General features: G+C 49.1%; 1 protein-coding gene across 8 annotated transcripts in view; it reads left to right on the top strand.

The window, feature by feature from the left end:
- Nucleotides 1–12587, top strand: part of LOC117770532 (collagen alpha-1(XIV) chain-like) — a 64280-nt gene that overhangs the window by 33089 nt on the left and 18604 nt on the right. For all 8 annotated transcript variants that reach the window (XM_034600075.1, XM_034600071.1, XM_034600072.1 and 5 more), the window contains 9 exons: nt 491–630; nt 801–927; nt 1072–1211; nt 1523–1655; nt 1764–1808; nt 1883–2028; nt 7579–7708; nt 11552–11674; nt 11870–12019. In XM_034600075.1, the coding sequence (XP_034455966.1) occupies nt 491–630; nt 801–927; nt 1072–1211; nt 1523–1655; nt 1764–1808; nt 1883–2028; nt 7579–7708; nt 11552–11674; nt 11870–12019 (1134 nt within the window). The remainder of the gene's footprint in view (nt 1–490; nt 631–800; nt 928–1071; nt 1212–1522; nt 1656–1763; nt 1809–1882; nt 2029–7578; nt 7709–11551; nt 11675–11869; nt 12020–12587) is intronic.

The following is a 12587-nucleotide window of genomic DNA, read 5'->3' as shown; positions in this document are numbered from 1 at the left end:
GTCAGTCAACCAGTCAGTCAGTCAGTCAACCAGTCATTCAACCAGTCATTCAACCAGTCAATCAACCAGTCAGTCAACCAGTCAACCAGTCAGTCAACCAGTCAGTCAACCAGTCAACCAGTCAGTCAACCAGTCAGTCAACCAGTCAGTCAGTCAGTCACTCAACCAGTCAACCAGTCAGTCAGTCAACCAGTCAGTCAGTCAACCAGTCACTCAACCAGTCAACCAGTCACTCAACCAGTCAGTCAGTCAACCAGTCACTCAACCAGTCAGTCAGTCAGTCAGTCAACCAGTCATTCAACCAGTCAGTCAGTCAACCAGTCAATCAACCAGTCAACCAGTCAGTCCCACAACCAGTCAGTCAACCAGTCAGTCAACCAGTCAACCAGTCACTCAACCAGTCAACCAGTCACTCAACCAGTCAACCAGTCAACCAGTCCAGAAGGTGTGTGTGACTTCCTGTTTACTTGTTGACCTTGTCGCACCTCAGTGCCTCTGACTCCGGCGAGGAATCTGCGATTCTCAGACGTGGACCACAGCTCCGCCCAGCTGACGTGGGACTCCGCCTCCAGGAAGGTGAAAGGTTACCGCATCATGTACGTGAAGACCAACGGGGTCCTGACCAATGAGGTGAGAGGATTGTTCGGTGTCAAACATCTGGACGGAGGTGATTTAAAGGAACATTGTGTGTTTGTATAAATTGTGTCAGGGAGGATTGTTTGTGTTCCTTGTTCCTGTGATGTAAAGAACAAAGACACTGAGGGAGGAGTCACAGAAACACGGTTTGATCCTGTGTGCAGGTGGAGGTCGGCCGTGTGACCACCAGGCTGCTCAGAAACCTGACGGCACTGACGGAGTACACCGTCGGCGTGTTTGCAATCTACGACGAGGGGCAAGCCGAGGCTGTGACTGACAGCTTCACTACCAGTAAGAACCAGTGTCACCAGGAGTTAAACCATTCAGAAAGAATCTCAGATATGTAGACGTCGTGTTAATGATCTGTCAGCCACGTCACAGGTGTGTGTGTGTGTGTGTGTGTGTGTGTGTGTGTGTGTGTGTGTGTGTGTGTAGAGACTGTTCCAGACCCACTGGACATGAAGACCACTGACATCTCTACTGACAGCTTCAGGGTGTCATGGCAACACCCGGCCTCTGATGTGGTGCTGTACCGACTCATCTGGACGCCGACCGACGGAGGAGACAGTGAGGAGGTACGACTCCAATATCCAATCATACGACTCCGATCATACGACTCCGATCATACGACTCCAATCATACGACTCTATTCTATATGACTCTATACAATCCGATATGGAAAGGGGGCCAGGACCAGTCGGAGGCTCAGACTGAGTAAAGATCAACGACCCCTCTTCTCTAAAATGAAGCCATGATGTCTCCGATACGGGCGCTGACATCTTGTTTGATCCGTCTGTCCGATATTTAGCTGATTTGACAGAAACCTGATGATTCTGTGTCGTCGAGGATTTAACTTGTTGAGCAGCTTCACTTCTTCTTGTTTCAGGCTCTGGTGAATGGAAACCTCAACACGTACCTGATCAGAGGCCTCACCCCGGACTCAGAGTACGAGGTCCTGCTGGCGGCCGTCTACGCAAACGAGGTCGAGAGTGACGAGGTCATCCTGGTCGAGTCCACCGGTGAATTAAATGGAATCATTCATTTAAAGTTTTTATTTTATTCTTGTGAACCAGATCCACTGAAGCAGAGATTAGAGGTGAATTAAATGTTTAATGTTTGATTTGCAGTTGAGAGAACAACCACCATCGCCACGACAACCACCACCATAGCAGGTAAATATTTCTTCGCGCTTGTCGTGTCGTGGTCGTTTCTTCCTCCTCATAGAAATGAGTGATTTTTGCCTCAGCTCCTCGTTTCGGGGTGAGGAACATGAGGATCGATGAAGAGACCACCTACAGTGTGCGAGTGTCCTGGCAGCCGCTCGACTCCAGGAACGTCCGACATTATCGACTCAGCTACATCAGCGCCAAGGGCGACCGGGCGGAGGAGACGGTGAGAAAATCACTTCTTCACTTCAGACTTTTGGATTAAAGAGACTCGAGTCCAGCAGCTTTTGATTTTTCCTGTGTGTTGGCGACGCCTAGTGGCCGGAGGCTTTATGTTTTGGGGTTGTGCGTTTCATTCTCGTGAAACACGATATCTCAAGAACGCCTTGAGGAGATTTATTCAAATCGTTTCAAAGGTCAACGGCACACTGACCTCAGGGTATATCATTGAAGTGAACACGTTATCTTAAGAATCGTTTTAAATCGTTCAGCTGGACTCAGATGTTTCATGGTCTTCAGTCAGCTTCTCCTTCAGGATCCTTCACGGTTCAGGAGCTGAATTCTCTTCCTCTAAACAGCTTCACTTGTCTTATCTCGATTTACAAACTTTATTCTGAAGAGAGAGATGTTGTTTAGTTCAGCTGGTTGTGTTGGAGCCAATGAAAAGTCTTGAGCTGTTACTGTGAACGACTTGTGGAGGTAGACGAGGGGTTTGTGCAGTGATGGACGGAACAAAGGGAGGAATGAATAAACAGAAGTGTCTTCAACTGAGGAAGATTATTGATGAAGAGGATGGCAGAGCTTCAGATTAAAAGTCCCCCATGGAGAGAGAGAGGGAGGGAGGGAGGGAGGGAGGAAGAGAGGGAGGGAGGAAGAGAGACTGTGCTGTTGATGGCAGTTCTTCAGAGTCGAGAGGGAAGAGAGAGCGAGAGGATAACGATGATGGAAGCAGTGGCACATCTTCAAAGAGAGAGAGACGGAGAGAGAGAATGATAGTTCCTCTCACTAATGAACCGAGAGAGAGAGAGAGAGACAGAGAGAGAGACAGAGAGAGAGAGAGAGAGAGAGACACTGATGCAGTTATGACTTAGTGTGTGTGTGTGTGTTTCTGTGTGTGTGTGTTTCTGTGTGAACACGATAATGATGGCATGAAATTTCAAAATTAAAGTCAAGATTGTGTGAAGCTGCTGCAAAGTTTTGAAATCAGGAAGTGAATGTTGTTAATGTCAGTTTCCAAATCTGTGGAAGTTAAAAAATGATTTCCTGCAGATTGTGTGTGTGTGTGTGTGTGTGTGTGTGTGTGTGTGTGTGTGTGTGTGTGTGTGTGTGTTAGAGTTAAGTTTGGGTAAGAGTTTTGTTCGAGGCATTTCGTCGTGATGGTTAAGGTTAAGTTAAGGTTTATGAAATGCATGATGTCAATGACTGTGTGTATAACTTCCTGTTTATGTTTGGTGAGGAGTCATTCGGCCATTTGTTCATTAGGTTTTCTGATGTTTCTTAAATGAACTGATTTCTGTGCCTGTGGCCTCAGGTGTGGGACCTGGGATCAGCTGCTGGTGGCTCATCCTGACGACAAAGAGCCGGCAGCTGCTCCAGCAGCAGCTTGTTAAACGGTCTGTTATCATAGTGTGAGCAGCTGTGGGCTCTGTTTGGCAAATGGCAACCATTTCGATTCTTCTCTGCCCAAGGGGGGGGGGGGGGCTGTACTGGCTCCTCTTCCAGAAACTAGTTTCACTCCGGAGTCTTTATTTACTGCCATGAAATCTCCTCCAGAATAACCTGATGCTCAGGTGAACGATTCCGTCTCTTCTGATTCCAGCCACAGAAGAACAATCTGAGTGTCTCCAGCGTTTTGTTCTTTTAAAAACGACGTAATTCAAATTGTAGTTTCTATCTGAAGCTTTGTCATTGGAGTGATTTAGTTTCTCTTCTCACGAGACGCAGTGAATTGTTATCATCACAACACTCTGGGACTTGTTTCCCTCACTGCTTGTATCCCTGGAAGTGATTTGTGTGGATCAGCTGTTCCACGTCTCTTTGTTCGAACCCGACAGTCGTTAACACGGAGCCTCCGGACGCTGCTCCTGTCGTCAGCAACACGTGGAAACGCTGTGAGGGTTGAGTGTTTGAGTCTCTTTTCACAGTGATGATGATCAACAGGAAACTAAATGACCTGTGAACCTGAATCGTTGTCACATATTATATTAATGAGGTCTGCCATCTTGACAGTTTGAACAATAATTAGCTCAAACTGCAGTTTTCATGTTATGGCACCAAACAGCAGATAAAGTTCACACTAGTGTCAAACATGTGTATAAATACATATATAGCCTTATTTATTATTTATATTGTATTTATTATTACATTGATTTTTTTGTCGGTAATAAAGCACAGGTAAAAAACATTACCAGATATATAGGAAGCTGGTTTAAACACAAGATAATTATTAATTAATCATTTACTGAGCAGACTGAGCAGACTGAGCAGACTCCTCTGAGCAGACTGAGCAGACTCCTCTGAGCAGACTGAGCAGACTCCTCTGTGCAGACTGAGCAGACTGAGCAGACTGTGCAGACTGAGCAGACTGTGCAGACTGTGCAGACTCCTCTGAGCAGACTGAGCAGACTGTGCAGACTGAGCAGACTGTGCAGACTGTGCAGACTCCTCTGTGCAGACTGAGCAGACTGAGCAGACTCCTCTGTGCAGACTGTGCAGACTGAGCAGACTCCTCTGAGCAGACTGAGCAGACTGTGCAGACTGAGCAGACTGTGCAGACTGTGCAGACTCCTCTGTGCAGACTGAGCAGACTGTGCAGACTGAGCAGACTCCTCTGTGCAGACTGAGCAGACTGAGCAGACTGAGCAGACTCCTCTGAACAGACTGAGCAGACTGAGCAGACTGAGCAGACTCCTCTGTGCAGACTGTGCAGACTGAGCAGACTGTGCAGACTGTGCAGACTGAGCAGACTGAGCAGACTCCTCTGTGCAGACGGTGCAGACTGAGCAGACTGAGCAGACTCCTCTGTGCAGACTGAGCAGACTGAGCAGACTGTGCAGACTCCTCTGTGCAGACGGTGCAGACTGAGCAGACTGAGCAGACTCCTCTGTGCAGACTGTGCAGACTGAGCAGACTGTGCAGACTGTGCAGACTGAGCAGACTGAGCAGACTCCTCTGTGCAGACTGAGCAGACTGAGCAGACTCCTCTGAGCAGACTGAGCAGACTCCTCTGTGCAGACTGAGCAGACTGAGCAGACTCCTCTGAGCAGACTGAGCAGACTCCTCTGTGCAGACTGAGCAGACTGAGCAGACTCCTCTGAGCAGACTGAGCAGACTCCTCTGTGCAGACTGAGCAGACTGAGCAGACTCCTCTGTGCAGACTGAGCAGACTGAGCAGACTCCTCTGTGCAGACTGTGCAGACGGTGCAGACTGTGCAGACTCCTCTGTGCAGCCATGCGTCCTGAGGAAAGTCTGTTATTTCCCTGCACCGCCTCATTCAGCGTTCAATAAAGCAGAGCTGCTGGGCATCAAGTGCGATCCCCCCGTGTGTAAACAGAGTTCAGGAGATTATTGCTCTGCAGCAGAATGTTGTTCCAGCAGGAAACTCACTCCAGGGAGGATTAGAAAGTTTGACTTTCCTTCACACACTGAAGTGTTTCTTCTTTTTCCTCTTTCAATCAGCGACACGTCTCCACACGTCTTCACTTCCTCCCTGATATGAATCCTGAGTCAGTCTCAGCTGTCAATCATCACGTCTCAGCCTGTTTTTATATCATTAATAACTGATTCAAACCAAACTGATCAGAAACACTTGAACAAACGTCAGTGAGATGAGAACAACCTGAAATTACAAACATTTATTTAACGTGGACTTCGTCCCATCTGCTAACATGGAGGAGGAGGAGGAGGAGGAGGAGGAGGAGGAGATGTTTTGGCTTCAGTTTTCAGGAGATGTCGTCCATCTTTATTTACAGTTTATAGAACATTGTCTCTCTGTTGGAAGCTGCGTTCACACGCTTCAAACCTGGTGTTTAGCGTTTGCAGCGGTTTTGAACGAGGCCTCGTACCATCGTCCGCTCCTCGTACCCTGAACTTTACATCGTCACTGACATGACGTCACAGGAGGAGCTCTGCGGGTTTCTCCTTTTATTTAATAAAGTTACGTTCAGTTTCCAGCGGCTGCAGGACTGTGTGTTGTCTCATCGTCTCCTCGGTTTGTCTTTGCTCAGGTGAACCAGACTTAATATTCTGGGCCTGTGTGAACCTCGGTCAGAACTAGATTGGCTTCCTGAATCCTATAAATACGTAATGAAACCATGTTTGCATTTACAAAGTGGTGAAGTAAAGAGGTGTGTGCGTGTGTGTGTGTGTGTGTGTGTGTGTGTGTGTGTGTGTGTGTGTGTGTGTGTGTGTGTGTGTGTGTGTGTGTGTGTGTGTGTGTGTGTGTTTCCTGGCTCAGTGACAGTTTAGAGACTTGCTGCCTTTTTCATCAGACCGGGCTGAAATTGATTTGTCAAGGCTCGCAGTGTTTTCTGTAGGAAGTGGAGGGTTTTTGGACGGAGTCAGACGAGACTGTACATGCTCAGAATGTCAAGCTGGCAGAGAGACAGAGAGACGGAGAGACAGAGCGGGGGGGAGACAGAGCGGGGGGGAGACAGAGCGGGGGGAGACAGGAATGAAAACATTCAGGGCGTCTGCATGTGCAACTCAACCTTTAACGTAATAAATGACGTTCAGACGTCAGATAAAAGTTTGTTTCTCCCGCTCACAAACGGAGCTCACGTAGATTCTGTAAATAAAGATGGACGACATGACAGCTACTCAAAAATGAAGACAAAGCATCTCCATCGCCCCCTGGTGGCCCCCTCATGCTTAATGTTGAGTAACACGACGCAGAACAACCTCGATGCACTTTGGCATCTTACATTTCTTTACATGGTTTTAGCCTAAAATAGAAAATTCTATCTGTTTGATTTGATCTTTTTTTAAGTTTGTGAGAAATAATTCTGTAGGATCGAAGAAGACGAGTCGAAGGGTTCAGAGAATACAAACAAAAAAAGACTGAAACTCCACTGAGAAATAGAAATGATCATAAAAATGAATAAACGATTATAATTCCAGACAGAGAAGCAGGAAAACAAGCAGATGAGTTTTTCTTCTGGATGAAACTCACCTGGACGGACGAGTCGTTGGGTTTTGACAGAAGGAAACAATGAACCAGAGCAGCAGCTGAAACTCAACTTCACCTCCATGAGCAGAAACTGTTTTGTTTTTAGTTGTAAGTCAAGAATCTGCAGGAGCGTGTTTGTGTTCTGAGCTTCACGCGTCTGGAACTCAGAGAAAACCTAGAAACAAGCGATCGTCCCCGTGAAGCCGTCAGCCTGTGGTTCTGCTGCAGCGTGCGGAGTCCAGCTGTTACCACATCTGTCCTCAGCACGGACTCATCTCACTGACGTTCATTTCAGTGATTAGAGCCAATTAAAAAGAAACGACTTTTATTAATCATTAACCAGCAAAAGAAGGAGAGAGAGTCAGAGTTGTATTTTCAACATGGCTGAAAATAAGAAACGAAAACGCATGTGAACATCAAAGAGTCGTCCAGATGTTTGATTGACAGGTAAAACCCCAGTGCAGTGGAAACAAAGATGGAGGAATAAGACGTTTTACACTTTTACCCCTGATGTGTTTGAAGAACAGGTTGTGTCTCCGTTTCTCTTCCTTGTTATTGCACCTGTGCTGATGCAAACCCTGACCTTTGACCTGACCTTTGACCTCCAGAGGACGGTGCCCAGCGGACAGAGCAGCCTGGTGCTGCAGCCTCTGCTCTCGGACACCGAGTACAAAGTGGCCGTCACTCCGGTTTACCCAGAAGGAGACGGCCCGGCAGCGGCTCGAATGGGACGAACACGTGAGTCACTTCTTCATCAGCATCAGGTTGACACGTGGAAATCAAGTTGTTATGAGGAGTCACAACTTTTCCCATCAGTCCTGTTCCCCTTATATTATGTTTTAAATTCCCTCATCAATCATTTATCATTTATTTTCATGTTATTTTCTTTAATTAGAAACTCTCTTGTCCTCATGTTTGCATTTTACACGAAAAGATTTAAAGGTTTTTTAGTTAATTAAAAAGTTGAGTTAATGATACAAGCTGAGATCATGAAAACCTAGAGGAGAAGAACAGATGAGTCACTGAAACAAGAGAAGCGATGTCCTGGAACGACAAAGTGGAAATTTAACACATTTAAATATGAAATATGAAGGAGTCTGAATATTTGGATGAGCTTAAGACGAATAAGACAAATTCCCTCCCACACCCGTCGTCAGCGTCTTGAGATAAACTCATTACTCTGAAAAACAAACTCTGCAGAACAGAAATCGTGTTTCCTGCTCGTCTCCGTCTCGACGTCTCGTCTGTGGAAACAAAACGCTGCCGCTGTCAGGAAGTATAAACCCTGGAGAAACAAGGGGGCCACATTCTTATGGTAATTGGTTTATATTAAAACTTCATATATTCTCTATGTAAAAACACATTTTCAAATGACAGTGAAACTCCATGTTTTAACTATTTAATTCTATTGTTAAAGATGTTTCATCCTCAAGTGACATAAAACATTTAGTATCCGATGTAACATCTTAATTATTACGAGGAAGATACTTATTAATTTCAAAGACCCTCCCCTCAGTAACGTGATATTTAAACAGAAACTCCATGAACAGGATTTCAACTGGAGCTTTAATTCTCCGTGAAGACGACTCTTCAGGTTCTCTCAGTTTGAACCTGATTCCCGAGGAGGAGACAGATGCATTGATTTCCTTCTGGAGCTGAACACAGAGAAACGTGGGCTGCGTTCGTTCCTCCTGTTTCATTTTCTTTCCAGGCGAGCAGATAATCTCTAGATTCAAGGAATGCGTCTCTCCATCATGTCTCCAACGTGCTGCGCGTTACGAACATTCAGAGACGCTAACGACATCCTCGGCTTTTTAATCGCCGGGGCCCCCGACACCCGGCGATGACAAATGGTTCCTGTTAGCGAGTGAGGGACGAGATGATCGCCCAGGGAGAGACCACAGGCAGAGAAGAAGGGATGATTGGGTTTCTCTGGAGTGATGATAGACCATGTGACGGAGGGAGCAGGTGTAATCTGGGGATTTGAACCCATGAGGGATGAGGTTAGCGCCGAGGGAGCACGGCGGCGAACACAGAGAGGAAGATGGGTTTTCAGCCTCAAACTGAAGCCAGGTAATGTGACACAATCATCAGAGGGTTGATCCCCTGAGCGATGAGAGGATCCGACTGGAATCAGGAAACATGAAAGTACAAAACACCTGAGAGCGGATCGGGATCAGATCGGCCTCCAGAGGGCGCCGGCGACACATCGGGACCTCACTGGACTCGTGTGAATTCATCGAGTTCAGACCTCCGACGAGGCTGATGTCTCCAAACTGGGTTTTAATCATCTCCACTGGTTTCTGTACTTTGTGGTTGTTGGTTGAACAACAGAAAACAGAGAAAACCGTTTGGTTCCAGTCCCTCAAAGAAAAGTTCAAACCTCTCTGCAGCTAAAGTCGTTTCCTCTGGATTGAACTTTCTGACTGTTTCAACTTTTCATTTTGAAAAGTGACTCTTCCTCTTTATCTCCCTCCTCTTCCTCCTCTTCCTCCTCTCCCTCCTCTTCCTCCTCTCCCTCCTCCTCCTCCTCTCCCTCCTCTTCCTCCTCTCCCTCCTCCTCCTCCTCTCCCTCCTCCCCCTCCTCTTCCTCCCCCTCCTCTTCCTCTTCCTCCTCTCCCTCCTCCTCCTCCTCTCCCTCCTCTTCCTCCTCTCCCTCCTCCTCCTCCTCTCCCTCCTCCCCCTCCTCTTCCTCCCCCTCCTCTTCCTCTTCCTCCTCCTCCTCTCCCTCCTCCTCTCCCTCCTCTCCCTCCTCCTCCCCCTCCTCTTCCTCCTCCCCCTCCTCCTCTCCCTCCTCCTCTTCCTCCTCCTCTCCCTCCTCTCCCCCCCCCCCCTCTCCCTCCTCTTCCTCCTCTCCCTCCTCCTCTCCCTCCTCTCCCTCCTCTCCCTCCTCCTCTCCCTCCTCCTCTCCCTCCTCCTCTTCCTCCTCCTCTCCCTCCTCCCCCTCCTCTCCCACACTCCCTCCTCTCCCCCTCTCCCTCCTCCCCCTCCTCTCCCCCTCTCCCTCCTCTCCCCCTCTCCCTCCTCTCCCTCCTCTCCCTCCTCTCCCTCCTCTCCCTCCTCCCCCTCCTCTCCCCCTCTCCCTCCTCTCCCTCCTCCTCTTCCTCCTCTCCCTCCTCTCCCTCCTCTCCCCCCCCCCCCTCTCCCTCCTCTTCCTCCTCTCCCTCTCCCTCCCCCTCCTCTCCCTCTTCCTCCTCTCCCCCCCCTCCTCTCCCTCCTCCCCCTCCTCTCCCTCCTCCTCTCCCTCCTCCCCCTCCTCTCCCTCCTCTCCCTCCTCCCCCTCGTCTCCCCCTCTCCCCCTCTCCCTCCTCCCCCTCCTCTCCCCCTCTCCCTCCTCTCCCCCTCTCCCTCCTCTCCCTCCTCCTCTTCCTCCTCTCCCTCCTCTCCCTCCTCTCCCTCCCCCCCCTCTCCCTCCTCTTCCTCCTCTCCCTCTCCCTCCCCCTCCTCTCCCTCTTCCTCCTCTCCCCCCCCTCCTCTCCCTCCTCCCCCTCCTCTCCCTCCTCCTCTCCCTCCTCTCCCTCTTCCCCCTCCTCTCCCTCCTCCCCCTCCTCTCCCTCCTCTTCCTCCTCTCCCTCCTCTCCCTCCTCCTCTTCCTCCTCTCCCTCCTCTCCCTCCCCCCCCTCTCCCTCCTCTTCCTCCTCTCCCTCTCCCTCCCCCTCCTCTCCCTCCTCTCCCTCCTCTTCCTCCTCTCCCTCTCCCTCCCCCTCCTCTCCCTCTCCCTCCTCTCCCCCCCCCCCCCTCTCCCCACTCGCCCTCCTCTCCCTCCTCCCCCTCCTCTCCCTCTCCCTCCTCTCCCCCCCCCCCCCCCCTCCTCTCCCTCCTCTCCCTCCTCTCCCTCCCCCCCCTCTCCCTCCTCTTCCTCCTCTCCCTCTCCCTCCCCCTCCTCTCCCTCTCCCTCCTCTCCCTCCCCCCCCTCTCCCTCCTCTTCCTCCTCTCCCTCCTCCTCTCCCCCCTCTCCCTCCTCCTCCTCCTCCTCTCCCTCATCTCCCTCCACCCCCTCCTCCTCCTCCTCTCCCTCCTCCTCTCCCTCACCTCCTCCTCCCCCTCCTCCTCCTCCTCCTCCTCCCCCTCCTCCTCTTCTCTGTGTGATGACAGTTTCCATTATAAAAGCACTTTTTAATCATTCTGACATGCAGGAAATTACACCCAGTCCTCTTCTCGGGTACATAGATATTTTTTATCTGATTCAATTTGATTTGCTTTATGACTGTGCTGTATTTTATTGTTTACTTTTTTATCTTTTCTCTTTCCTCCTCCACTTCTCCTCTATCGTTTCTTTCCTTCTAACCTCTTCTGACTTCTTCTCTTTTTTATTTAATCATATTTCTGTCGCTCCGGTTTCTCCCTCTCGTCTTGCTTTTCATCTTCTCTCTTCCCGTCACGGGTTCGAGTCCAGACCCCCGTCGCTCCTCAAATCCACTTCTTACACAGCAGCTGATAAAACATCACCACAGGGTTCTGACAAATTCATTCTTAAAAAAAACACACACACGCTTCATTATTTTCTAAAACTATGGAAACTGATGGAAAATATATTTTTTAAATTCAGTTTAATAACCTCGTCAAATCTTCTGTGTTCAGTTCCTCTTTCAGCCCCGAGGAACCTGCGAGTGTCAGAGGAGTGGTACAACCGCTTCAGGATCAGCTGGGACGTCCCACCTTCGCCCACCATGGGCTACAGAGTCGTCTACCAGCCGCTATCTGGTAACACACACACACACACAGACACACACACACACACACACACACACACACACTCTGATCGGTGACCTTTGACCCGACTCCCTCAGGTCATCAGCTGTTGAGTGAAACACGACCGCGGCACCAAAAAAAACTGAATCAATCTCGCTCAATACCCATAATGCACGTCTCCCTCCCAATGCCCCCCCCCCCCTGCAGCCCCCGGGCCGGCCCTGGAGACGTTCGTGGGCGAGGACGTGAACACGATGCTGATCGTCAACCTGCTGAGTGGGACGGAGTACAGCGTGAAGGTCATCGCCTCGTACACCACAGGGTCCAGTGACGCTCTGTCAGGGAAGGCCAAGACCCGTGAGTTCGATGCCGACACATTCATGTGATATTTAACTTATTTACATACATTGTTTTACAAATGCATATGTTATCTCTTTGAGCATCAATATCTACTGATGAAAATATTGTATTCTTAGTTTTTATGTCCCTGCTGCGGTGACGCCCAGTAACCAGAGGAGTTATCGTTCAGGTGGTCCGTCCCATTGTTGGGAACTTGACCCTCAAGATGGAAATGATTCATATTTGGCACAAATGTTCACTTACTCTCACGGATGAACTGATTCGATTTGGGTGAAGGTCAAAGGTCAAGGTCACTGTGGCCTCAAATCTCAATTTAATCAAGCTGCAGATTTAAAGTAGAAAAGTTGTAAGTGTCACTTCCTTCTGCAACAACATTTGACTTTTGTATAAGTTACATCATCATGAAATGAATTCAAACTCTAACTTAACTTCTCTCGGATCATTTTGTTGTGACCTTCATTGTGAGTTTGACCTTTTCTCCTCCTGGTCCTCGTTGTCTGTCCTCTTCGTCAATCCCGCCTCTTTCAAACGATCTCCTCTAATCCAATCAGAGATGCAGGCCGAC

Source organism: Hippoglossus hippoglossus, chromosome 11, assembly GCF_009819705.1.
Source record: "Hippoglossus hippoglossus isolate fHipHip1 chromosome 11, fHipHip1.pri, whole genome shotgun sequence".
NCBI classification, from domain to species: Eukaryota; Metazoa; Chordata; class Actinopteri; order Pleuronectiformes; family Pleuronectidae; genus Hippoglossus; species Hippoglossus hippoglossus.
Note: the sequence above shows the minus strand (reverse complement) of the source record. Positions and strands in the feature narration are given on the sequence as shown.